Consider the following 25,146-nt stretch of genomic DNA (forward strand, 5'->3'; position numbering starts at 1 on the left):
GTTTTGTAATTTTCCTTGACAGTTTTTGGGCTTTAGTGGGCTTAATGTATTTAAGTTAAAGGATGGGCTTTATATGCATTTGTATAAAGTTGTGTGCTTGCTTATTAAAGCCTTTGCTTAGAAATAAAGAGAAGATGGTAACCCAAATCGTACGACTATTATTCTTGCGTTGACTGCTGACGTAAATAAGCACCAATCATTAGTTAATGTCACGTCTTACTCTATTATACACGTGCTTTACCCAAATCTCCTCCTTAATCATCACTCCAGTCCAAATTCACGACATAATAAACGCCTCAACCTCTCACTAATATCTCGCCACGTGTAACTCCTAACGCTATTTCTTTTCGATTTCCAATATGTCCGTTGTACCAGCAGAAGGGTGGTAACCATATTAAATTATTTATTAAACCGTAATTGTTAAGTAATTAATTTATCTTAACAGACATTTTTTTCCCTCTTTTATGGTTTCGTTCGCTCACTGTTGAGAAGAAGGAAGAAGAAGAAGACGATGAAGCTCTCTGTGTTTCGATTGAGCTATTGGAACCGTCGAGGAAGTAGTTTCAGATCATCGCCGTCGTTGGATCCATCATTCGATGGCAAATCTCCGTCGTCTGTGTTTTGGTTCGTGATTCATGGTCTCTGCTGCTTGATCAGCTTGATTCTAGGGTTCCGATTCAGCCATTTAGTACTCTTCTTCCTTTTCTCGACTTCCGTCACCAATCTATACACAACGCCATTTCTCTTTGCCGGAAACGGCGGTGTAAGCCAGCTTCTCCGGCTAAAACCTCTGGAAACAGCGACTAACAGCACGGTGAAGAAGAACTCTCGAGTGGTGGTTGGAAGACACGGGATCCGGATCCGTCCATGGCCTCACCCGAATCCGATTGAGGTATTGAGAGCTCATCAGTTGCTTGTGAGAGTACAGAAAGAGCAGAAATCGATGTACGGTGTGAGGAGCCCTAGGACTGTGATTGTGGTGACGCCGACTTATGTACGGACTTTTCAGGCGCTTCATTTGACCGGAGTTATGCACTCGCTTATGCTTGTTCCGTACGATTTGGTTTGGATCGTTGTGGAAGCTGGTGGAATCACTAACGAGACTGCTTCGTTTATCGCAAAATCAGGATTAAAGACGATTCACTTAGGATTCGATCAGAAAATGCCTAATACATGGGAAGATCGTCACAAATTGGAGACCAAAATGAGACTTCACGCCTTGAGGTTAAATCTTTGATTCACATTTTGTTTTGCTGTTTTGATTGATTGATTCTTATTTGACTTGAAATTTATTGTTCTTGTGTTGATGTTTGCTCATCAGAGTTGTGAGAGAGAAGAAGTTAGATGGGATTGTTATGTTTGCTGATGATAGCAATATGCATAGTATGGAGCTTTTTGATGAGATTCAAACTGTGAAATGGTTTGGTGCTCTATCTGTTGGTATACTTGCTCATTCTGGTAATGCAGATGAATTATCATCGATCTTGAAGAATGAACAAGGGAAGAACAAAGAGAAACCTTCAATGCCAATCCAAGGTCCTAGTTGTAATTCCTCTGAGAAATTAGTGGGTTGGCACATTTTCAACACACAGCCTTATGCCAAGAAGACTGCAGTGTATATCGATGAGAAAGCGCCTGTGATGCCTAGTAAGATGGAATGGTCAGGGTTTGTGTTGAATTCTAGATTGCTCTGGAAGGAATCTTTAGATGATAAACCAGCATGGGTTAAAGATCTCAGCTTGTTGGATGATGGTTATGCGGAAATTGAGAGTCCTTTGTCTTTGGTGAAGGATCCTTCCATGGTGGAGCCACTTGGAAGCTGTGGCCGTCGTGTCTTGCTTTGGTGGCTTCGAGTTGAAGCTCGAGCTGATAGCAAATTCCCACCTGGGTTAGTTTTCTTTAATCATTCTCTCTGATGGAAAGCAAATTTCTCATCACATTATCACTTGCTGAGTTGCAGTCTTCTAACTTGTATTGTATGAACGCAGCTGGATCATAAAGTCACCTTTAGAAATCACAGTGCCATCAAAGCGGACACCCTGGCCAGACTCTTCCTCAGAGCTCCCAGCGGCGGCGATCAAAGAGGCAAAAAGCAACTCTAAGCCAAGAGTGTCGAAGAGCAAGAGCTATAAGGAGAAACAAGAACCTAAAGCTTTCGATGGTGTCAAAGTGTCAGCAACTAGCTGAAGAAGCTTCTATAGATAGATCGAGTTTCATTTCATATTCTTTTTCACCGTAAATATCGGAAAATTGTTTTGTGTGCATTAGCTTCATTGTATACAGTACAAAAATCATATGAGATGTTTTAAGTTCTTCAAATCGATACTTAGCTCTAAAACAAAACTTGGAAGACAACATAGTCTCCTGACTTCTCTTAACCTTAAAACAGCAAAAATTTCAGACAACAAAAACAGGTGCAGTGAACTCCCTAACTTGAGCCATGGTTGATTTCTGTTAAATCATGACCGAGACTTTGACTGTTTCTTCTCCAGTTTCATTTTGAGGTTGGCTATAATCTTATCCTGAGCCTGTATCTGATGTTCCTTGGCATTGAGCTTCTGCTTCAGTTCTTCAATTTCTTTTGAATGACCTTCGCAGCTGATTGCGAACTCCATAGCTTTGAGTTTTTCCTTCAGTTCTTCCATTTCTTTTAAATGATCATCCTCACAATGGTTTGCATTTGCCTCTTTGGTCTCCTCAGATTCATCTTGAACCATTTTACGAACGTATAAACAAGCTCCTGATCCTGAACTCAGCTTAAACGCAACCATTTTTTGTGCCAAACCACCTTTCTCCTGAAAGAAAAAGACAACAGATGCTTATTATATCGATTTTCTTTAGATAGTTTCAGGTCCTGAAATGACCACAGAGATGATTCTAAATACCTTAACTGCTTCTCCTTTAACTTTTTCAAATGCTTTATTTGCTTCTTCTGGACTATTAAAAGTAACAACTGCATTGTAATAACGTCCTTTTCTTTTGGGTGGCTGCCCAAAAACAAATCACAAAAACATGATCCTCGCGAGAGAGAAAAAAAAAATGAGTATAAAGATTAGGATGTTTGGATTTATGATATTACCATAACTTCAAGTGTGAACTGCCCGGTAATAACTACTTTTAACTCTTGAGACGGGACATTGAGAGGGATTTTATGAAGGAGGAGCTTTGTCTTATCAGCCTCTCTTTGCTTTGCATTTGCTTCTTTGGTCTCCTCAGATTCATCTTCTGTCTTCTGTCTCTTAGAACTCATATTGCTCTCCTCTGTTCGAGCTCTCTTGGTTGTAGAGATTTCACCCGGAGAATCATCATGAACCATTTTACGAACATATAAACTAACTCCTGATCCAGAACTCAGCTTGAATACAACCATTTTTTGTGGCAAACCCGTCTTATCCTGCAAGAAAAAGACAACAGAAACTTGTTATATCAAATTTTCTAACGATAGTTTCAGATCCTGATAAAAACCAGAGAGATGATCCTAAATACCTTAACTACGTCTCCTTCCACATTTTCAAATGCTTCATTTGCTTCTTCTGGACTATTAAAATCAACGACTGCATTGTAGTAACCTCCTTTTCTTTTTGGTGGCTGCCCAAAAACAAATCACAAACACATGAACCTCGTGATAGAGAAAAAAGAGAGTATAAAGATTAGAATGTTCGATATCTAATATTACCTTAACATCGAGTGTGAAATCCCCGTTAAGAACTCCATGTAACTCTTGAGATGGAACATCGTGTGGGATTTTATGAAGGAAAAGCTTTGTCTTATCAGCCTCTCTTTGGTTTACAGTTGCTTCTTTGGTCTCCTCAGTTTCATCTTCCGTCTTCTGTCTCTTAGAACTCACATTGTTCTCCTCTGCACGAGCTCTCTCGGAGGTAGAGATTTCACACGGAGAATCATCTTGAACCATTTTACGAACGAATAAACTAACTGCTAATCCAGAACTCAGCTTCAACACAGCCTTTTTTTGTGGCAAACCCGATTTATCCTGAAAGAAAAAGACAATAGAAACTTGTTATATCTATTTTTTTAAGATAGATTCAGATCCTGAAATAACCAGAGAGATGATCCTAAATACCTTAGCTACGTCTCCTTCAACATTTTCAAATGCTTCATTTGCTTCTTCCGGACTACTAAAATCAACGACTGCAGTAGAATAACCTCCTGTTTTTGGTGGCTGCCCAAAAACAAATCACAAACACATGATCACCGTGAGAGAGATAAAAGAGAGTATAACAGATTATAATGTTCGTATTATAAGTTCGCATTTATAATACTACCTTAACAACAAGTGTGAAATTCCCGCTAAGAACTCCATGTAACTCTTCAGATGGAACATCGTGAGGGATTTTATGAAGGAAGAGCTGTGCCTTACCAGCCTCCTGTCTTGCCTCCTGTCTTCTCTTTTCAGCCACCATCATCTAATATTGATTTGCAGATAATTTTGTATAGGTTTCAGAAGACTATAAATATATATACACATTGTTTTTGGAACTTAGTATGAATTGTAAAAATTTGCCTTACTTCTTCAGTTGGTTGAATTAAAGTGGCTGCTCCTTTTTCTACAGCAGCAAGTACAAGTTTCATGGCAGCTGCTGCGTCATGAACACAATTGTGAGCAGCACCGTCCATTCGCACTTCTTGACCTAAAACAGACTGGAGAAACAAGAAATACACAAAATGATTTATCAATCATATACATATTCAGGATTCTGAATTTCACAACGAGCAGAGAATAATAAAAGCAAAGCATGCTTGCCTTGCATAGATTATTCAAAGAAGGTCTTTGAGTCTTTGGTGCATCGACAAACTCAAATACATATGAAGTATCTATTACTCTCGCATGATCTATCCTCAACACTGTGATCAAAGTAAGTCGTAAGCACAATCGAAATTTAATAATATCTCAAAACACATAAAGACGAATTACAGCTTTTTGCTAACCTTGAAGATCATTATGCAAACCATGACCTACCAAAATAGTTCCCACAGAAAGAAACCTACGCAATTTTTTTTGAATATCTGCAACAGAAAGAGTAGCTCTCTCAAGATCCTCAGCAGTAACTCCAGTAATATCCGTCTTATAGTCAATAACTGGTTTGTCCGGTTTCACAAATTTGTCAAGAACCACCTAATTGAAGAACATCAGATAAAAACAACATGGTTACAATGCCCGATCACAGATGAACATCAGATTGAATGGTCTAGAGCTACAGACCTTTAAGTCACGGTCCACAGCGCCAACTCTAACTAAAGCCTGGCTCCCATCTTCACAGGTAACCATCTCACAATCAATAGAAAGCATTCTAGTAGATTTAATCACTTTCGACTTCTTCTTTCCAAGCTCAGTTACATACCAATCCTGTTTAGCAATACAGAAAAAGTTTTTGATAATCTCATATGCAGGAGCAAGAGAGGGAAAAGCTAATATCAATTTGACAGAAACACAAACCTCAGCGTAGGAAGGGAACGTATAGTTTCCAGGATAATCGTCATGAGTAATAGTCAATCGAACTAGCCTCTGCACTGCCAACAACATAGTTATGAACCAATTTGCTTAAAACAACCAAAACCTTTTATAATTAGAAATCCTGAAAAATGTTCTCCACCTGCTCAGGAGTCTCTTTATCCGGAGTCTCTTGCTTGAATTTCTCAATTAGTTCACGATTAGCACCACATTGCATAACCCTAGCTATTAGCTGAAGCAAGAATAAAATGGTAAGAACTAAGAATAATAAGTTGTCATTGTAAGTGTTAAGTTGTGATAGTTACCTGCAAATCTTCTTTCTTTTTAAATGTCAAAAGAAAAGCAACCAAAACATCATTGGAACGTCTCGCAGGATCACTCAAACTCGATCCTAATTTTTTGTCGTAAACATTTAGAAATTCCTTCCATCCTCCGTTCTCGCCTTCCAAACCTCGTTTCTGTACTAGCTTGACTAGGTCTACTAGCAACTAAAATCAAAATCCCATGACAAATTAGAATTCACCAAAGTCAGAATTTGAAGAGAATGAGAGTTTTTTAGCTGAGAAATATCTAGTGTGGTACGATAACGAAAGAGACTTACTTTTTTCTCAGCAGTGGCTAGTTTATGCTCCATTACCAAGAGTTTTTTTGACGGACGGTGGTTCTGTGAGTTGAAAGAGGCGGCGAGTTGGAGAAAGGAGAGTTGGGGAAGACGGACAATCGAAATTTAGGGTTTTATTCTTTTTTATTTCTTGTTTAATAATTTTAGTTCGGGAAGCTTATGTTTTAATTACTGTTTTGTCCTCCTATTTAATCTTACTTTGTTTGATAAAATTTCAGATTTTTAATTTTACTAATGTTTTTGGTTTGAAGGTTTATTGCTAATATAAGCCTCCTCATTGGTCCGTTTAACACATTGAAGAAGTCTTTGAGACCACTCCTAGTGTATTTATCTCTGATTCATCTAGAACAAAATCTATGTCTTTACTATTTTTTCTCAATTCTGAAATGTTTATTTTGTTGGTTCAATATTAAGTAAAATTTGTAATGTATGATATTTTAGAGTGTATTGAAACCCCTTTTGGCTGAGATCTCATCATATGTTCCTAAAAATTTATGTGTTCAAGGTATCGATGCATTCGATGACCTCCTCATTAATTGTTGTTTCTGTTGCTTACTTGTACAAGTTGTAACTATGTATCTGTTTCTTTTTGTGATTTACATATAGACCAACAAAAGAACATAACCAAACAAAAACACTCTTAACAACATGATACATCAAATGCCACACACGCTCACAGAATCTCTCATATAAGAAGAAGCAATGCCAATCCTTGCACTGCATTATCAGTTTTACCAAAAACACTTTTGCCAGCATTGGTAGCCTGATGATATCAACGAAGTGTCCTGTAGAATCTGGCTTCTGCTCCACAAACCAAGATTGCTTGAAGTAACCACCACAACATATCTGTTTTGTATACAAACCAATTAGAATAAAACTAGTAATGGAGTTGAAAAATCTCCACCTTATTAATTGGTCATCATTCACCAAGTTCTCCTTATCTTTTGATATTAAATTTTGTGAGCAAAAAAAAGATGAGTCTTTGTAAACGTTATATCAACGAATGGAAAACAAACCAAAGTCATCGAAAAAAGGAAACAACCAATCGAAATTTCCTTATTGGTTAGATTGAAATTAGTAAATGGAAATCGGATCTAATTTAGATCTCTTATTATTAGAAATAGTGAAAAATCCCAACGGGTAGATTAATATCAAATCATCATTTAGTGAAGCAAAGATACTCTGTTTAAGAAAAAAGGAAATAACCCAAGAGAACCTTGTTTGCTTATAAATATATATCACGCTCTTCTTCTTCTTCTTCTTCTTCTTCTTCTTCTTCTTCTTCTTCTTCTAACATGAGGAAGAAATCCCAATCAAAGAATCCATCTACGAGAAAGAAAACCCCCAATCAAAGAATCCAACTACGAGAGACAAAGAGATGAGAGACGATCAACTTTTGATCAAAGACGAAAAGAAACTTCTCAGAGTACGACACGGTGGGCTTCGAATTCTCGTTTCCATTGACGACGACCATAGCCCGACGGCGGAGATGGCGACAGAGAGAGACGACTGAGAGGAGAGATCAAAGGATTCTCGTTTCCATTGACGACGATGCTGGAGGAAGAAACCAATCATCAAAGACAAAGAAGCTTCTCAGATTACGAATGAAGAAGACGGAGAATTTCAGACGAGTTTCCAACAACGACGCAAGGTGGGCTCACGCTGGTGGGCTTTTTTATATGGGCCCTTTCTTTGCTACCAAATCCAACCAGGTATTTCTTTATTCATTCTTTTTTTAAAAAATCTTTTTAGTAAAACTATAATTAAATAGTTTAAATCTTTCACTAATACATTTAGAGAAATAAAACTTACTATATAAAACCATGTTAATTTCATTATTATTTATTAAAAATTAGTTTAAGTGTTAAATTTTTAAAACGTCGGAAATTAACCGTGCCTAGGCATCCCGTCCTTAATTGGTCCGTAAGTCATGCGGTGTTCGAAGTTCGGCAATGTTTTCACGTAATATTGATTTGACACTTAAACTCATTTTGAAGAAATAATAATGATTTTCACTAAAAAAATAATTAAAACTTCAACTTAAAGAAAATAGTTAATAATTTTTAACTAAAATCATCTTAATTTCACTATTACTATTAAAAATTAGTTTAATATGCATCTCATCCTTTATTTGGTTTGTAAGTCTTACAGTATTTAAAGTTTGGAAATATTTTCACGTAATATAGTTTTGACACTTAAACTCATTTTAAAAAATAAAATAAAAAATCACAAAAAAAAATTAAAACTTAAACTTTAACTACATAATTAATAATTTTGAACTAAGACCATGTTAATTTCATTATTACTTTTAAAAATTAGTTCAAGTGTTTAAATTTAAAAACGTCGGAAACTAACCGCGTCTGGGCATCCCGTCCTTTATTTGGTTTGTAAGTCTTACAGTATTTGAAGTTTGGCAATATTTTCACGTAATATAGATTTGACACTTAAACTCATTTTAAAAAATAAAATAAAAATCACAAAAAAAAATAAAACTTAAACTTTAAGTACATAATTAATAATTTTGAACTAAGACCATGTTAATTTCATTATTACTTTTAAAAATTAGTTCAAGTGTTAAAATTTAAAAACGTCGGAAACTAACCGCGCCTAGGCATCCCGTCCTTAATTGGTCCGTAAGTCTTGCGGTGTTCGAAGTTTGGCAATGTTTTCACGTAATATAGATTTGACACTTAAACTCATTTAAAAAAATAATAATGATTTTCACTAAAAACTTTAAGAAAATAATTATTTAGTTTTAACTAAAACCATGTTAATTTCATTATTACTTTTAAAATTAGTTCAAATGTTAAAATTTAAAAACGTTGGAAACTAATCGCGCCTAGGCTTCCCATCCTTAATTGTTCTGTAAGTTTTGCGGTGTTCGGAGTTAGGCAATGTTTTCTCGTAATATAAGATTTGACACTTAAACTCATTTTTTTAAATAATAATAATTTTCACTAAAAGGTTTTAAACTTAGAACTTTAAGAAAATAATTAATAATTTTTAACTTAAATTAATTTCACTATTACTTTTAAAAAAATAGTTTAATTGTTAAATTTAAAAACGTTGAAAACTAATCGCGCCTCGGTATCCCGTCTTTAATTGGTCCGTAAACTTTGTAGTGTTTGAAATTTGACAATATTTTCACGTAATATAGATTTCACAGTTTTAACTCATTTTTAATAACGTTTGAAACAAAGAGTGTATGACATAATGGTTTAGAACCTTTGAATGGATAAAACAGAGACTGTTTGGACCGTTTAAACTTGTCTTCAAAATCATTTTTACCAAAATAGTTTCTTAAGAAACAAAACCTTTGCAAACCTTACCAACACAGCTACATTGTAACTATAAGTAAAAAAAAATGACAATTCATTCCCATCAAATGACTAATGTTGAGATTCCAAACAGAGAAAACAAATATGACACCAAATCAATAGTCAATACAATAAATGGTCTCCATTGTAATGACTTTTCTAATCAACAAGTCTTGCACACATGAAAACGAACGAGGATTACAAAATACAGATAGAAATTTCTCTTAAAAAGATTTTTTTTTTGACAATTACCGCTTTCATAGTTATAGCTGATCAAGTAGAACTACTAGCATTATCATTGTGAGACCATCTTCTGAATGTGCAAGTTACCAAGTTTCTTCCAGCAAGAAACCCTAACTTTGACCTAATCATCGCTAATCTACTTCCTCCACCACCATTACTTGAACCAATCTCTGCCACAATTCCACCTGCTTGAGCCACCCTTGGCTCCTCCACAACGGTTTCAACCTCACCATCCACCACCACCACTGCTTCGGTTTCATCACCATCCATACTCACCACTAGTGTCCTCCTTTGTTCACGCAGCCAATCTCCAATCTCTCCAGTCACAACTTTACATTTCTTCACCTTCAATTTAACCAGATTAGGACAACCAACAGCGAGCGCCTCAATCCCTCGATCCGAAACAGGACATCCTTTAATACAGAATTTCCTCAATGCTCCACATTTCCTAGCGATGCAAGCAATCTCTGTATCGCCTATTGTTCCACTTCCGCAAAGTGCTAACCGTTCGAGTTTCTCACAGTTTGAAGCAATGGCTGCTAAACTCATATGTGTTGCATTAACACCAATCAGCACAAGTTCTTGCAAGTTTAAACAGTGTTTGGCTACAGAAAGTAAACCTTCATCACCTATCCTATTAGTCCTCCAACCATCAATATGAAGCTTCCTCAGCAGCTTACATCTCTCAGCTACATAAATCAGACCAAAGTTTGAACATTCTGGAGTTTTCACTATATGCAATGTCTCAACATTTGAGCATTTAGATATCGCAGATAGCCCAATGTCACTAACTTGGAGCCTCTCTAAGTGAATTTCACTTAAAGAACTCTTACCATTTGCAATCATCTGAAGAACTTTATCCCAATCACCCAAACAACGAATGATTTTCAGTGTTTTCAGTGTTCTTGTAGTAGCAAGCAACGGTTCAAATACCTGGCCATTAACGAGCTCCTTCAAGCAAATAGACCTGAGCGAAGAAGATGAAGCATCATCAGGTAGGTGAATCAACTCAGCTGCTTCATGAATTCCTCGAAGTCGCTTCACCGACAATTCCTCCAGAAGCTTACAATGTTCGAGCATCGCGTTCACGCCTTTAGCTCCGAAATTGCAAGATCCAACAGATAGCTTCTTAAGATTTTTACAATTCTTAGCGAAGTCTTCCATTCCCAGATCCGTAATCTCGCGACAACCACGAAGCTTAACACGAGTCAGATTCAAACAACGAACAGAGATCATAGCCAAAGCTTCATCGCTCAAGCTAACAGACTTCCGATCACATCGGAGAGCAAGCTTCGTCACCGAATCGAATCGATTGAACATAGAGGTAAGGAAAGAGGAGATCTCATCCTTAGCATCTAGAGATAACCGATGACGACTCTGACCGTCGACGAGCAACCACCGTTTACAAACAAGAGAGCATCGCTTCCGATCTCCAGCTCCAAGAAACTGAAACACATGAGCTAAACACTCATCCGGCAGATCTCCGGTGAAATCCCGATCCACAACATTCCCCACAGCCATCGATTCACCTCCAGCAACAATCACCGGAGACCATAACCTCAAATCTAACTCTCGTCCGTTCGATTCCGCCGTAGACGACGGCGCTTGGCCCATCACCAACCGAATGGTTTCGATTTCCTCCTTTCTCTTCCTCTCCAATTTTTTTTTTTTCCCTTTATTTTATTTTTTGTTGTTTTTTTGGTTTGAGGAATTATAAAGTACACACAGTAACGGCTCATCCCGTCAAATAAGGGAACACGTGTCATAATCGTAGTCGACACGCTCGACCCAACTCAGACTCGCACGCGCTTTATTCACTTTCTTTTCAACCGTCAGATCTTAAAATAAGTGTTGAGCTAATCGTGATCGTTGATTACTTCGACTTTGTTAACTTTTTTGTTTTTTTGCTCTTTATTTATAACCTCTCGTCACGCTCTTCTTCTGCGACCATCATTACTTCTCGTGTTCAACGGTCAAACTTCACGTTCTCAAGACACTACTTAACTTTTGTTTTCGTATGCTAATGACTACTATTAATTGTTTTTTTAGTAGTATTAGATTTAAAGTTTGAAAAAGATTAATAGCAGTTACGTTTGAGACAGATTTAAATTAATTCCCCACCAGTTGAAAGAATCTACGCATTACGCATATGCTTGGTTTTTAATATGTTTTTGTTGGTTCTTAAATGTTTGATGGCATAATATATCTTTCATTTAATATATATTGATGAACATTAATGCACCTTATCTACCAATTTGATGATAATGTAGGGAAAAAATAGCATCATAATAGATAATGATAATATCTGACCTTTTTCATTGGACCGTCTTGTGTATCAAATTAAAATTATTAACTTGCTTTTACTTAAAAGCCCATAATAACAATATTTTTTTGGATCCGAATATTAATGAAAAGCCCATATCTAAGTTTTATGGGCCAAAACGTATAAATCGAATAAATAAATAGGAAAAAAATTGAGTATTATTACTTTTTTTTTTCTTTTTTTTTTACGACAGTATTATTACAAAAACACTTAGAAAAGAAAGTGCCACATTTAAATGGGGTTTGTTCCTTTTTCTCCAACCGAAAACACAATGATAATGCTTAAACCAAACAGTAGTACAACTCTTTCCATGTTTGACTCCAGATCTTATGATCAATTGCTAATCCATGTTTCGGTTATTTTTTTGATAGATCCTGACACGGCTTTTTAATTATAAATTTAAATTCCATACAACATTTATATAAATCATGATTAAGTACTTACGTCAGATTATGTAATAATTAGTACGTTCATATAGTGCCGGGAGGTTTATTAGTACCATTTTTACTCTCTCTCTTTTTCTTCAATTACACATTTACTTTAAAGTCGATTATTTGATTGGATGCTAAGTTTTAGAAAATAATGTCAAAAATTCTGGTTCTCGAGAGGCTACAAAATTTTAACTCTCCTCTCTTTTTTTTTATTACCGTATTTTCTGTAACCATCATATCTCCCACCCATAGTGACTTTTTTACATGGGACTATCAATTTTACTTACAAAAGTTACTGGTTTACAACGGCGACCATGGTTTGAATTCAGATAAAGATAAAGAAGGAAATGCAGAGAGGTGGGGACAAATTACAAGAAGGAAATGAAAAATAAGATGTGAAAGGTGGAAATGAGAAGTCGCTATTAAACTTTGTAGTAATCTCTCTCAGATTCAGGCTTCGTTTCGCTTGTTACCAATGGCTTCTTTCACATCTTTCCCTCTCGTGATTTACTTATATCTTATCTTTATATGTCTGTCTTGACTCTTGATCATGCATTCAATACAAATAACATCCAAAATATTACTTGTGTGTTTCTCTTTCTTTTCCAATAACTAACATGGAGTACTAATAATATTCAGATTTTAACATAAATAGTACTCCCTCTGTTTCATAATATAAATTATTTTGGACCAATTTTTTGTTTCACAATATAAATTGTTTTCAAGTTTCTATGTAAATTATATATTATTTTATTACTTTATGATTATATATATTAATATGCAGTATCTTTTATGATTGGTTGAACTTTTTAATAGTAAATATTCTTAATCTGCGTGCTTTTATCTAAAACAATTTATATTGTAAAACGGAGAAAGTATTAATTTGATTTGTTCTTTCTTTCGTTTTCACTTCTTTCATTTGAATAATATCCTTTGTTGTTTTGTTCAATCTTTCATTTTTGTATTATAACGAAACTCAAAAGAAGGTATTTTGACCACTAATGTTGTTGTTAAAGTTTTAAACATCCTTTTTGGATAATTTAATTTTTATTGTAAAGGCAAGAAATACATAAATATTTAATCTGCTAATCGCCTTTTTTTTCTTGCCTCGAATCCGAATTTTAACATATAAAGAAGCGAGACAGGTTCGAATTAAATAATCTCTCTTTTAAAGAGATCTTTATAGAATACATAAAAAAAAATCAAACTATTTATAGAAAAAATAAAATAAAAACGAATTTTTGCTTTCAATTTATGTACATTGGACCACAGAATCTGCAAAGCTATGTATGTATCAAGAAAGACGTGACTATAATAAATACCACGAACAATAAATAATTAGATTCTTATTACGAATCTTTTATGTATTCCCCTAAAAAAAACCATGTCATAATTAGTCTCATTAAAATACGATTGTATGTAAAAAAAATCATACCGTATGTAGAAATATGGACTTCATTCTGTAAATAAAAGAAAAATTAACGTGTCAAGATCTTTGTTAATCAGTAATTAAAATCTAAAATGACTTAACTCAATCCGCAACACATAGGACTGGGAGCGTAATCATCACGATCCGATCGGGACATATGTTTGTCTCCATCGTACGGATAGGGTATATGAGCGTGTTTTTCACGCGCATCATTCGCGTGAACTAAGAATGCTAATGAATTCGTTAATTCGTTAAAATAAAATAAAATAAATTATATTAGAAATTAAAAGAAAAGAAAGAAAGAAAAAAAAAAAAGACAAGGCGTGAGATAATAAAACCCTTTGGCTTTCTCATAGAGATTTGTCCGGTCTCTTGTTCCTCTTTCTCCTTTCTTCACTGTAGAATCCGTCGACCAAACAACTAGCTCCAATGGCATAATGAGCATTGTAGTTTGCAATTTCTTCTTCCGTGAAGAAGAAGAAGATGGCTTTGGAGAAAGAGGAAGAAGCGTCACAAAACGGTGCGTTTTGTGTCCTTGATGGGCTCTATTGCGAGGAAGAAACCGGGTTTGTGGAGGACGATCTTGATGACGATGGAGATTTAGATTTTCTCGAGAAATCTGATGAGAGTGTTGTAAAGTTTCAGTTTTTACCTCTTTTGGATATGTTCTTATGGGATGACGATGAGATTCTGAGTTTGATTTCAAAGGAAAACGAAACGAATCCATGTTTTGGGGAACAAATCTTAGATGGCTTTTTGGTTTCTTGTAGGAAAGAGGCTTTAGATTGGGTTCTTAGGGTTAAATCTCATTATGGGTTTACTTCATTGACGGCTATACTTGCTGTGAACTACTTCGATAGGTTTATGACAAGTATAAAGCTTCAGACTGATAAGCCATGGATGTCTCAGCTTGTTGCTGTGGCTTCTTTGTCTTTAGCTGCTAAAGTTGAAGAGATTCAAGTTCCATTGCTCTTAGACCTCCAAGTTAGTTTCTTTTCTCTCTCTCCTTCTTATAATGTTTGCTGAAATGCTGAGTTCTAATGGAGTTGTTTTGTTGTGTATTTGTGGTTTAAGGTGGAAGAAGCAAGATATCTCTTTGAAGCTAAGACGATTCAAAGAATGGAGCTTTTGATTCTTTCTACTCTTCAATGGAGAATGCACCCTGTGACTCCAATCTCTTTCTTTGATCACATTATCCGGCGATTTGGCTCTAAATGGCACCAGCAATTAGACTTCTGTAGGAAGTGTGAGCGTCTTCTGATCTCTGTTATTGCTGGTGAGGTTTCCCATTTTAAAACCTTTACGATGTTTTTGTTTGGATTCTTGTTGCTTAAATTCTGAGTCTTGGTCGCAGATACGAGGTTTATGAGGTACTTCCCTTCTGTCTTAGCTACTGCAATAATGATCCTTGTCTTCGAGGAATTGAAGCCATGTGATGAAGTTGAATACCAATCTCAAATAACGACTCTACTCAAAGTCAATCAGGTCTGTTGCTTAAAAAGGCTTTGTAAATTAGTCCAGTTATAATGTTAAAGATGAGAATCTGATTCAGCATTGACTTCACAGGAGAAAGTAAATGAATGCTATGAACTGTTGTTGGAGCACAATCCAAGCAAGAAGAGGATGATGAATTTGGTTGATCAGGACAGTCCAAGTGGTGTATTAGACTTTGATGACAGCTCAAATAGCTCCTGGAATGTCTCCACTACTGCTTCAGTGTCCTCATCATCTTCGTCTCCAGAGCCTCTGCTCAAGAGAAGAAGAGTTCAGGAGCAGCAAATGAGATTGCCCTCAATAAACCGTATGTTTCTCGATGTGCTTAGTAGTCCTCGCTAGTACCTTTCTTTGATCAAATGTGTCAAAACATAAATTCAATCTCTCTTTTGCTTATTATTATCGGCCATCGGCTACAATTTGAAGGCAGAACATTTTGTGATAACTCTAAGTTAATTCTGCCTCTTAAATCATAATATTCATTGATCAATCAGTATTGTGTTCAAGTAGAATGTTGAATAGAGAATTCAAAAGTCAAAAAGTAAGGAGTAGTACATCGTCCTTGAAATCTCAACAAACACTAGCAATATAGGGCTTTAGACTAAGTAAGAATTGACTGATATATGAGCATCAGTAACAGTAAAAAGTAAAAAGTATCTCTCTCTTTCTTTCTATCTATCACTCTCTCTCTCTCGTGATATGTCAATTGTTTGATATGGAAATCTCTTGGACGTCTTTTAATTTTGTGGAGATAAGATTGGAAAAAGAAGAGTGGTTGATATAAATGATAAACCTGAAACATCTGATTTCTTCTGTTGGGTTAGTAAAACATGTGAAAGAAAACCTCAGTTGTACCTTTTGAGCAGACCTAGGCAGAAACAAGAAGAGTGGTTGGTTTTTTCCATAGATTAATTTCTTTTGTAAAAAATAATCTCTTTAAATTTTGGGGTAATTTTCAATTTTGATTTGAAAGGAAAGGATTTTGAGACCAGACAAAGGGTGGTTCAAGTACTCGTCTTGTTTTTATCCTTGAAGATGAAAAAAATCTGGTGGACATATATGTATGTAAGTATGTAACACCTTCCTCCTATGACTTGAATTTACTGTCCCATGTCTTGTCAAAGACAAAGACAATAAATATGTTATTAGCTTTTAAGCACCATCTGTGAATAACCCATTGGACATTTATCAGAATTTCAGACACACATATATATAGATTCTGACATATATATGAATTAATGTGTTGGTTTTATTGGAATATGAGATTTTAAGTAGCTTTCTTGGGGTTTTTAATATTACTTGAGATATTAGTGAGTAAACCAATCAAGACCTCCCTAATAATCTTTGATGATTTAGTCCTTACTCATTCAAATGGTAATTGTTTTTGTATTTTTTTTTGGTAAAATGGTTTTACTTTAGCTATCGAAATTGATGATATTGCTGAAAATAGCGTCTTCAACGGTCGGATATGTTTTTTTAGCAGAACAAAAAGAAAAAGCCTGTCATTTTTTTTTCCATCATAAAAAAAGAAAATAAAAAAGCCTGTCAATTATAGAAAAAAAGCTTTATAATTTTTTGTTTTAAAGTAGTATACGTACGTCGGTCTTTCCCACCAACATCCCACACGGTAAAGCTCACGTTTTTGTACTCCACGGTCTTTATACGTTACTTATATCCTTGTTACATATTTAAACAAATTCAGCACACACAAATAGTTGGGAAAAATAATGAGACACAGAATAAAATAAGACATGAAATAAATTAACCAACGAAAAAAAAGAAGAAGAGAAACTTCCGATGGTTACTTATTGGTGGTGATGAACAAAAATACTTCTTTTTTTTCATGCAAAGAAAACTAAAAAAGGAATAAGGTTCTGCCTTTAATGAGTTATCTGATAAGAAATAAAGATTTGGAAAAAGCTTCATTCATCTTTATTCTGAACAGTGTTATAAGCTCACATTTTTACTTTTTGAGGAAAAAGAAAATCATATAAACCTTTTTATTTCATGATATTTGTAACCAAGAAAAAAATGTTATAGATTAAAAATAGGTGAAGCTAATAAGATTACGGGTCTCATTATGGGAATACAAAGAGGATTTTTTACAGTGGTAAAGAAAGTACTAGAAAATAGAAAACCGATTATTTATTTAGAGATGACTTCTTTGGCAGATTGAAGGGTGGATTCAACGGCAGCAGCAGCTCCGACTAGAACGTCGCCGCTAGTTTTGGGATGAGATTGATGAACCACTTGTACATTTCTTTGCTCTGTGCCTTTCCCCGCCGAGGAACGTTGCTCCGTTGTTTCCACCACCACTTTTGATGATGATCCATCCTCTTTTCTTTTTTCAGTCTCCATTTCCTTACAAGTAAAATCAAATTACAAATATTACAATTTAATTAATCCGTTTCAAATTTATATTACAATTGAATGATTTATCATATTACTAAACGAAAAATACAAAGAAGTAAAAGAAGATGAATTCATCATACCTTCGTGGATTTTAGGTTCATAGCTATATTGTAATAGAATTTTTTAACTGGAGTTTAGGAAAAAGTAACAGAAATTAAATTTATAAAAGAAATTTTCTAAAAGAGCAGAAAATCGTAATTTTTGGGTATACGAACGTCCGGTTCTTGCGTTTGTCTTTCTGTTCCTCTCAAAATATCAATAGGCCAGCCTAAGTGTTAGGACAAACTTATGTTTAATTATTCAGCACTGCTACTAATCAAATAAGATGTGAAACTGTAGGGGCAAAACATATTATACCATAAGGACCACAAAACATCACAACAATGATATTTTCAACAGAGTACTAGTAGAGTATGTTTATAAGGAGGGATAGGGAATTTTTTTCAAACATAGAACAGATTCTCTGAGAGAGAATGTTTTCATAAGAGAGTATTATATAGCTAACTCTGATTTCAGCAGGTCAAGAGAGGAGATGAACCACTGCATTTGACATCAGAAGCATCAGAAAGGCGTTGTCTTGGAGAGAGTGTTGTAATCGCTGCAACATCTACGTCGAGATTCACTATGAGCTTCCTCTTCTGCGACTCTGTTACACTGTTCCTTCTCTCTTCTGATCCTTCAGCAATGGGACTCAAAGTCTGTGTCTCTGCTGCTCCAACGTCTTCTCCATCTGCTGCGTATAGGATTCTTTTTATGGAACCAACAAGCTGCAAGACAAAATAAGAGTGACGATGAGAATTTAAAACTTTTATGGAGTTTGTTGAATTGAGACAGAGGAGAGATTTTGCATACAGGTAAGTGCTCTGTGTCTGGGTTTTGACAGAGAATCTCTACATCTCTGAGTTTAGAGAAATAGAAATCTCTCTCTTTCTCTAAGCTGTCAATGTAAAGTTTCAGTTCTGTGATCTGTGGATCAAAGAAGTGAGTTAGTGAGCTTTTAGACTTTGGTGTAGTTTAAGAAATGAGTGTGTTGAAAAGATATACCTTTTCATCATAAGCAGGCACTGGTTTAGATTGTTTAGCTGATGGTTTTGAAGAGTGGTGGTGATTCCCAGTTGAAGAATGGTGAGTACCGGTGTTGTTGGATTGTGGCTCATGCTTACGGGTTCCATTTGAAGATGAAGGTCGAGGTGGAGCTGAAGAAGACGAACTCTTGCCTGATTGTTGTGTAGCTGCAGCTCTCTTCGTTGCTTCTTTACCTCCTTTGCTGGCTTCCCTTCTCTCAAGTGCATGGTAACTACCGATGAAAACCAAATACAAGAAAGCAGATTCAGAAACGAGTAAATGAATAATGGATCATCTATAATGATGAACTTCATAAAAACAGTATATGAAGTAGACTGTTGGCTATATCTACTCAGAAGAGCCAGTACACTAGGAACCATGATTCATAGTCACAAAATCCAATTCTTTAAACGGAAAACCGAAATTGTCACACAATAGTCATATTACTCAAGAAGCCAAGTATAAAGAGATTCTGGAACAAACTTACTTATGCTGGCCTCCATTAACAGAATCACAGTACTTTTTCATCCACTGCATAAACTCCAAGTTATCCAATGGCCTTCCCTTAACGAGTTTGCTCACTTCGATGTGCTACACAACCAAATTAACCAAACAAAGTCAGTTCTATTATATGCCTCCTCGAATTAAAACCCCCAAAAATCGATAAAAATGAAGGAAGAAGAAAGAGGACCTTAGTGATCTTGAGTTTATTAAACACATCCTGAAGAACCTTATAGTTCTGAATCATCTCATATTCACTCTTCGCATCAAAGTTAACCTTGTGCATCGGAACAGTCCCAGGATGCACCGAATCCATCAGCTGACAATGAACAGCGCCTGAACAAGCCTATAAATCCATAGATCCGTATTCAGATCCAGAAGAAACAGATAATAAATTCATCAAATCCGTGTTCAATTTCCAGATCAACAAATCAAAACACAGATAAGAAACCACCCATTCCGTATTCAAATACAGAATTTCACCGTACTTGTTACTAGAAGACGATAATCGTAAGATCCAATTCCAAATCCGAAACTAGGTTCAGGAAGAGAAGCGATTTTACTCAATAGATTACCTCTTCGACTTTGGAGAGATTGAGTTGGAGAGTAGAGTTAATCCAAGCCAGAATCTCCGATCTCCCGACGAAATATGCAGAATCCATCATCCCAATGTTCGTAGCCATCTTCGATTTTCTCAGGTTTCTCTCTCTGGTTCTTTCTCGATCTGTCTCTCTCTAACGGCTCTTTTGAAATTAGGAGAAGAGAACAAAGATAGAAAATAAAGAGACGAGAGCGGAGTTTTCAATTCAAAATATCCGAATCTTTACCCGCTCTCGATATTTCGGATCCGGGTATTATTAACAGAATTAGGCTAATTACTAAAGCCCAAAAGCCCATCTTATTTAACCACCCCTACCCAATAGGCCAATATTATTATGGGAAACAAATTGTGTCACACAATAGAAAATAAATTTGTAACAAGCCCAGAGATATAATTGTCACTAAAATCATAACCAAAAATAAATTCAAAATCAGAAGCCACAAAAGAAGATCAAACTTGCCTATCAATCTAACTCTAAGTACACACAGTCAAGTTATTTAACTCTTTCTTGGTCTTAATTATTATCATTACTGTTGACTAGAATGAACAGGGAATCTCTCGAGAACTTGCAAAGCCTCTTTGATATTGGGCCTTCTCTGTGGTATTGGAGACGCACAAGCTAGGCCCATTTTCAAACATGCCAACACAGCTTCTTCTTTGCCTTCTAACTCAGCCCGTATAGCAGAGTCCGCCATCCGAATTGCCCGCTCACCGTCATCAATCACAAGCCCATTAACCTGTCCAAGCTCGTCGACCACCACGATCTTTCCCGTTAGTAGCTCAAGCAGAATAACTCCGAACGAGTACACATCCCATTTCGAATTCGGCTTAATACTCCGAAGAGATTCTGGAGCATTGTAGGGTAACCCGACTGAACTTGGACTTGGGCTTGGACTCGGCCCAAACTCAAGAGACGTTGTGGATCTCTTGCTTCCGAATATTGGAGCCGATCCACCGGTTCTATAACTCATGTCCCCAATCAAAAGCTTCTCAAGACCGAAATCCGCAACTTTAGGCTCCATATCTAAGCCCAAAAGGATATTGCTAGGCTTGAGGTTACCATGCACGTACTTCTTGTCGTGTACGTATGTTAGCCCGCGAGCTATGCCTTTTGCTATCTTGAGCCGAGCGTCCCAAGGTAAATGACAAGGAGAGGAGCCCACTTTCCCTGCAATTAAAAGAAAACAAAACACAGGACCGTTTATTAGGTGAAATCGAACATGTACACGTTAGCAAATCCCTCACTGTTACTTAACAATACAAAAAGACAAATGTAAAGCAAAGGACTTGCATCTATCAATAACAAAAATACAAAACCTCTATATATGGGGCTCAACAGAGAGATTTCACTGAAACAGAACTGTCACTATCTTGCGCCTGAGATAAGCTTACGAAGTTACGATAAGATAATAAAAAAAAAAAACAGTTTTTGAGACTTGCCGTTGACTCTCGTCCGATCATTAACTGACATACTTTTTTAGTTGGAACCAACTCTCTGACTCCGAAACCGACACTTTTCACTCTTCTGCTTATGTTAGCCAACTATTACATTACCCTACTAACGTAAGCGTGTTGATTAAAAATCAAAGGGAACGGAAAAAGGACTTACGGTAACGGGCGTTAGCGAGGCTGCCGTTAGGGACAAAATCGTAAATGACAAGTTTCTCGTCGGATCCCCAATAGAAACCGCGAATTCGTACCAGGTTTGGATGTATTAACTTAGCCACGGCTCGAACCTGAGCTTCGAAATCTCTAAACCGGTCTAAACCGCATTCAGCTATTCGTCGAACCGCCACAGCTGTTCCGTCTTGAAGCACCGCTTTATACATTATGCTCGAACCGGTGGCTCCCAAAATATAAGCTGATGCTTTGAGAAGCGTTTCGATTTCAAGCTCTTTCTCTGAATCGAGATTCACTAACGTTCCCTTTTTTTCTTGATCGTCTAATCCTGACCGTCGATTTGGTCCGACCGGGTTCTCTTCGTCGGATTCGGATTCCGATGTCTCAGATTCCTCTTCTTCTTCTTCGCAGTCACCGTCAACGTAAACGGATTTGCGTAAACAGTACCATTTTGAGACCTTGGAATCTGTTGATGACGTGGACCATTTTGACGTAGCCGTTACGGTCTTCCGTTTTCTCGACTGGTAAATGTAGAAAAACACAATCCCGAGGATTGCTAAACCGGCTAAGTCACCGACAACAATGCCAATGATAAGCACCGGTTTATGATCCCATTTTGATTTCGGACCGGTTTTGGAGCTAATTGGGTGATTGGTTAAGCCAATAGTATTTGGTATAGCAGCTAATGCAGGAGGAGAATTTGGAGTCGGCGATGGAGGTGGAGAGGTTGCTTCACCGTCACGACAAGGGTGTTTTGCATGGTCGGATCCGCAGAGACCCGGGTTACCGGAGAAAGAGTTGGATTCTTGGTTATCGAGAACCCGAAAACCCGGGATTTGACCTGTAAGTTGGTTGAATGAGAGATCAACGGTGGCGTCTTCCGGGATTTCGTCGGCGAAACCTGACGGAATCTCGCCGGAGATTCTGTTGTACGAAGCGTTGAAATAGCGTAGACGATTCCCTCTGAAATGTGACGGCAACGAGCCTTTGATCAAATTTGACGAGAGATCAAGATACTCCGTCGACTTAAAACCTCCCGGAATCCCGCCGGATAAATAGTTTTTCTGAAGTGAAATCTCCGTTAAGTTCCGGTTCCATCCTAATGTGTTCGGTAATTCGCCGACGAAGGAATTATCGGAGAGATTCAACACTTGGAGGTTCGAAAGCGCGCCAAAACTCGCCGGTAGTGCACCGGAGATGTGATTATCGGACAGATCAAGAAATCGAAGCTCCGTCGCGTTGAGAAGCGAAACCGGGAAAGACCCATTGATGGAATTGTTGGAAAGATCAAGTCTTTGAAGTGAATTGAGTGAACCCAAATTTGAAGGTAGTGTGCCGGTAAGGTTCGAGCTTGGAAGTGACAGAACAGTCACGTGCCGGGAAGATGCATCGCACGTGACACCACGCCAAGAGCAAGGAGTCTCGTCGTCGAATCTCCAGCTCCGAAAAACGTAAAGAGGATCGTCAACGATTGAGTAACGGAAAGAGAGAAGAAGAACACCGTCTGTGGTCAGAGCAAGAGAGGTTTTGTCGCAGAGGAAGAAAAGAAAAACGGTAATCAGGAAAAGATAACGGTGGAGATCGGCGGCGACTGTCGTCATCATGCTTCAAGCCTACGCATCGATAGAGAACTAAAAGATTGATTTTTTGAAAAGGCCATGTGATTGTGAACGATATATGAAAGTGTTTATCTTTTTATGGAATTCTTGATTTGAGTAATTCTTTATAAATATAACTTTTGTAAATAAAAAATTCTATATCCTATGTAAATTGCACGGAATGTGATAACAAAAGTTAACACTGTTTTCCTATTCGTAAATTATGCTGACGTCGCTTTGTCGTTTTTCACGTTTATATTCAACGTGGACCCTAATATTGGTTCATCATTGTTTACATTGATCTTCAAAGAAACGTAACAAAACCATATAAATCTGGATAGTTTTGTTTACATTTAAATCTTTGCTAGATCACAGAAACTATATAATATACTAATTCTGTTACTCCTTTTGATTATGACGGAAATTGTGACGTGAGATTACGCATATCGATCATGTGATGTGTGTGAAGAATTGTATTATTAGCCAATTAACTAATATCTATGGAAACATGATCAGATGGGAGAATAGTATCTTTGCTATAAGACATTCACAAAAAGTTCGAAATTTTTGCAGGTCTCTCACTGACTTGGATTTACTTATATATGACCGTTTTATTATTGTTTTCTCATTACACCTAATGTTTCTCTGATCATAGTACATCTTATAGATATAGGCTTATTAAACTAATCTATAAGATAAAAATAAAACTAATCTAGTGATTCGTTATAATATTGACTTTATGCGCAAAACACATAAATAAAAACAAGTGTTTCATATAAAATATTACTAGATATCCTTAGCAAAAAATAAATTAACATTACTAGATATACCTACTTTTTCAGAAATAATATTCGTTTCATGATCTAATCTCTGTTTTAAATGCAGTTATAATTTTGCATATACCAAAAATAAAATCAGAAGATTCTTTTTAATGAAGTGCAAGTAGACATTTAATGTCTTAGTTATATAAGAAGAATTCGATTTGATTCATATTTATGGAATCCTTATATATGTAGTTTAACATGTACTACGTAGTAATAATCCCAATGGATCACGACTCACAACTCACGACTCACGACTCACGAGAGTTAGACTGATAAAAAAAGGAAATATCAAAAACACTAAACAGTTATGTGTTGCATCAAAAATATATAAATGTAGTACTGTATCTACCAAGAGGTCAACATCACACGTAAATAAATGCATGTCAAGATTAATGTACACCGGGTCAAATTGATTAAAATTGGTCCCCGTTTTAATTAAATTTCGCGAGCGTCATTGTGGTCCTTGTTATTTGATTGCCAAAATCACAAAATTGTTTATGTATAAAATACTGTATATATGTTTTACCGGTTGGTATTTGTTTGTTTTTGTTTGTTACCACCATATGTCACGGTTTCTCAAACGATTAAGTAATCATGAGATGAACATGGTTTATTTATCGTTTAAGAATTTTTCTGCAAACCAGTGCAATCACTGGACCGAAAAAAAATCCAATTATTTCTTCTGCTGTGTGTGAAACAATAAAACATATGAGTGTCGTGTAGTCCAAGTTTCAGCATTAATTACAGTATTAATCGTTGTGTGTGAACAATACCCACTACAGTGATATTATAGACTCATAGTTGAGTTTGACTGTAAATTGTCAGAGCAAATTTACTTATAGTCGACATTCATGTTACAAATTGGACAAGGTAAGTTTCGAGATTCAGGTTCACAAGCTATTTACCATTTCTGTATGTTTTATCTTCCTAAACGTAACCACTATGTGATTAGTCTGTAAACTCCAATACGAATATATACAAAGCTGTAGTAATACATTATTAATTAGAGGATGGCTACTAGTTTGGCGGTGGACAAAGACGGGAGATGCATGAAAAATGGCGTTTTCTACTTACCATTATGCAAAACTCCAAAGTTATTATCGTCTTGCAAAGTTATAAACCAATCCTGAGTTCGACAATTTTTCAAACAGTGATAATATAATAATACAACACTGCGCATTGTCACTTGATCGGTC

General features: G+C 36.3%; 8 protein-coding genes and 1 long non-coding RNA gene across 13 annotated transcripts; 2 read left to right on the forward strand and 7 right to left on the reverse strand.

Annotated features, from left to right (window-relative positions):
• The first annotated feature begins 437 nt into the window (after window positions 1-437).
• Window positions 438-2,334, forward strand: IRX14-L (Nucleotide-diphospho-sugar transferases superfamily protein). The gene is made up of 3 exons (NM_126123.5): window positions 438-1,224; window positions 1,322-1,888; window positions 1,989-2,334. The coding sequence occupies exons 1-3, from the start codon at window positions 512-514 to the stop codon at window positions 2,185-2,187; spliced, it is 1,479 nt and encodes a 492-aa protein (NP_201524.1). The 5' UTR covers window positions 438-511; the 3' UTR covers window positions 2,188-2,334.
• Window positions 460-862, reverse strand: AT5G09845. Its single transcript, NR_143241.1, has one exon. It is a non-coding gene; the product is annotated as an other RNA (long non-coding RNA).
• Window positions 2,242-6,324, reverse strand: SDN3 (small RNA degrading nuclease 3; the record flags this gene model as incomplete). 4 transcript variants are annotated; one of them, NM_126124.4, is made up of 15 exons in its annotated part: window positions 6,072-6,324; window positions 5,776-5,958; window positions 5,613-5,702; window positions 5,456-5,524; window positions 5,222-5,365; window positions 4,948-5,134; window positions 4,763-4,863; window positions 4,528-4,659; window positions 4,284-4,424; window positions 4,082-4,180; window positions 3,677-3,991; window positions 3,487-3,588; window positions 3,080-3,394; window positions 2,886-2,987; window positions 2,242-2,795 (listed from the first exon to the last, which is right to left on the reverse strand). In NM_126124.4, exons 1-15 carry the CDS (start codon window positions 6,102-6,104, stop codon window positions 2,460-2,462), a joined length of 2,349 nt encoding a protein of 782 aa, NP_201525.2. In that variant the 5' UTR covers window positions 6,105-6,324. The 4 variants fall into 4 exon arrangements, with proteins under 4 accessions (NP_201525.2, NP_001318895.1, NP_001331564.1 ...); NM_001345818.1 differs by lacking the exon at window positions 3,487-3,588 and having other exon boundaries at window positions 2,460-2,795; window positions 3,080-3,178; window positions 3,776-3,991; window positions 6,072-6,236; NM_001345817.1 differs by lacking the exon at window positions 3,487-3,588 and having other exon boundaries at window positions 2,431-2,795; window positions 2,886-3,178; window positions 3,776-3,991; window positions 6,072-6,212.
• An 831-nt stretch (window positions 6,325-7,155) lies between these two features.
• Window positions 7,156-7,852, reverse strand: AT5G67245 (uncharacterized protein). Its single transcript, NM_203277.2, has one exon. It carries the CDS (start codon window positions 7,665-7,667, stop codon window positions 7,482-7,484), a length of 186 nt encoding a protein of 61 aa, NP_975006.1. The 5' UTR covers window positions 7,668-7,852; the 3' UTR covers window positions 7,156-7,481.
• A 1,338-nt stretch (window positions 7,853-9,190) lies between these two features.
• Window positions 9,191-11,909, reverse strand: SKIP2 (SKP1/ASK1-interacting protein 2). The gene has a single exon (NM_126125.3). The coding sequence runs from the start codon at window positions 11,264-11,266 to the stop codon at window positions 9,683-9,685; it is 1,584 nt and encodes a 527-aa protein (NP_569047.1). The 5' UTR covers window positions 11,267-11,909; the 3' UTR covers window positions 9,191-9,682.
• A 2,235-nt stretch (window positions 11,910-14,144) lies between these two features.
• CYCD3;2 (CYCLIN D3;2) lies at window positions 14,145-17,603 on the forward strand. Of its 2 annotated transcripts, NM_001345820.1 has the most exons (6): window positions 14,146-14,819; window positions 14,910-15,111; window positions 15,190-15,320; window positions 15,402-15,636; window positions 16,303-16,394; window positions 17,501-17,603. In NM_001345820.1, exons 1-6 carry the CDS (start codon window positions 14,319-14,321, stop codon window positions 17,552-17,554), a joined length of 1,215 nt encoding a protein of 404 aa, NP_001331659.1. In that variant the 5' UTR covers window positions 14,146-14,318; the 3' UTR covers window positions 17,555-17,603. The 2 variants fall into 2 exon arrangements, with proteins under 2 accessions (NP_201527.1, NP_001331659.1); NM_126126.3 differs by lacking the exons at window positions 16,303-16,394; window positions 17,501-17,603 and having other exon boundaries at window positions 14,145-14,819; window positions 15,402-15,880.
• On the reverse strand, window positions 17,384-18,004 carry AT5G67265 (uncharacterized protein). The gene is made up of 2 exons (NM_001203711.2): window positions 17,822-18,004; window positions 17,384-17,690 (listed from the first exon to the last, which is right to left on the reverse strand). Exons 1-2 carry the CDS (start codon window positions 17,840-17,842, stop codon window positions 17,475-17,477), a joined length of 237 nt encoding a protein of 78 aa, NP_001190640.1. The 5' UTR covers window positions 17,843-18,004; the 3' UTR covers window positions 17,384-17,474.
• Window positions 18,005-18,016: 12 nt separating this feature from the next.
• Window positions 18,017-20,110, reverse strand: EB1C (end binding protein 1C). Its single transcript, NM_126127.4, has 6 exons — window positions 19,883-20,110; window positions 19,498-19,653; window positions 19,294-19,397; window positions 18,786-19,038; window positions 18,594-18,707; window positions 18,017-18,508 (listed from the first exon to the last, which is right to left on the reverse strand). The coding sequence occupies exons 1-6, from the start codon at window positions 19,988-19,990 to the stop codon at window positions 18,254-18,256; spliced, it is 990 nt and encodes a 329-aa protein (NP_201528.1). The 5' UTR covers window positions 19,991-20,110; the 3' UTR covers window positions 18,017-18,253.
• Window positions 20,111-20,119: 9 nt separating this feature from the next.
• On the reverse strand, window positions 20,120-23,300 carry RLK (receptor-like kinase). Its single transcript, NM_126128.4, has 2 exons — window positions 21,518-23,300; window positions 20,120-21,076 (listed from the first exon to the last, which is right to left on the reverse strand). Exons 1-2 carry the CDS (start codon window positions 23,130-23,132, stop codon window positions 20,436-20,438), a joined length of 2,256 nt encoding a protein of 751 aa, NP_201529.1. The 5' UTR covers window positions 23,133-23,300; the 3' UTR covers window positions 20,120-20,435.
• Window positions 23,301-25,146: the final 1,846 nt, after the last annotated feature.

Source organism: Arabidopsis thaliana, chromosome 5 (genome assembly GCF_000001735.4).
Source record: "Arabidopsis thaliana chromosome 5, partial sequence".
In the NCBI taxonomy this organism is placed as follows: domain Eukaryota; kingdom Viridiplantae; phylum Streptophyta; class Magnoliopsida; order Brassicales; family Brassicaceae; genus Arabidopsis; species Arabidopsis thaliana.

Bases quoted from the DNA above. Each gene is read 5' to 3' on its own strand.
- AT5G67265 (NM_001203711.2), bottom strand. From the start codon at position 17,842: ATGAACCTAAAATCCACGAAG. The intron at 17,691-17,821 runs GTATGATGAATT...TTTACTTGTAAG, and splicing joins TGAACCTAAAATCCACGAAG to GAAATGGAGACTGAAAAAAG.
- AT5G67245 (NM_203277.2), bottom strand. From the start codon at position 7,667: ATGATTGGTTTCTTCCTCCAGCATCGTCGTCAATGGAAACGAGAATCC.
- EB1C (NM_126127.4), bottom strand. From the start codon at position 19,990: ATGGCTACGAACATTGGGATGATGGATTCTGCATATTTCGTCGGGAGA. The intron at 19,398-19,497 runs GTCCTCTTTCTT...TTGGTTGTGTAG, and splicing joins ATAAACTCAAGATCACTAAG to CACATCGAAGTGAGCAAACT. The intron at 19,039-19,293 runs GTAAGTTTGTTC...TTTCATCGGTAG, and splicing joins GTTAATGGAGGCCAGCATAA to TTACCATGCACTTGAGAGAA.
- SKIP2 (NM_126125.3), bottom strand. From the start codon at position 11,266: ATGGGCCAAGCGCCGTCGTCTACGGCGGAATCGAACGGACGAGAGTTA.
- IRX14-L (NM_126123.5), top strand. From the start codon at position 512: ATGAAGCTCTCTGTGTTTCGATTGAGCTATTGGAACCGTCGAGGAAGT. The intron at 1,225-1,321 runs GTTAAATCTTTG...TTTGCTCATCAG, and splicing joins ATGAGACTTCACGCCTTGAG to AGTTGTGAGAGAGAAGAAGT. The intron at 1,889-1,988 runs GTTAGTTTTCTT...GTATGAACGCAG, and splicing joins GATAGCAAATTCCCACCTGG to CTGGATCATAAAGTCACCTT.
- RLK (NM_126128.4), bottom strand. From the start codon at position 23,132: ATGATGACGACAGTCGCCGCCGATCTCCACCGTTATCTTTTCCTGATT. The intron at 21,077-21,517 runs GTAAGTCCTTTT...TTTTAATTGCAG, and splicing joins CCTCGCTAACGCCCGTTACC to GGAAAGTGGGCTCCTCTCCT.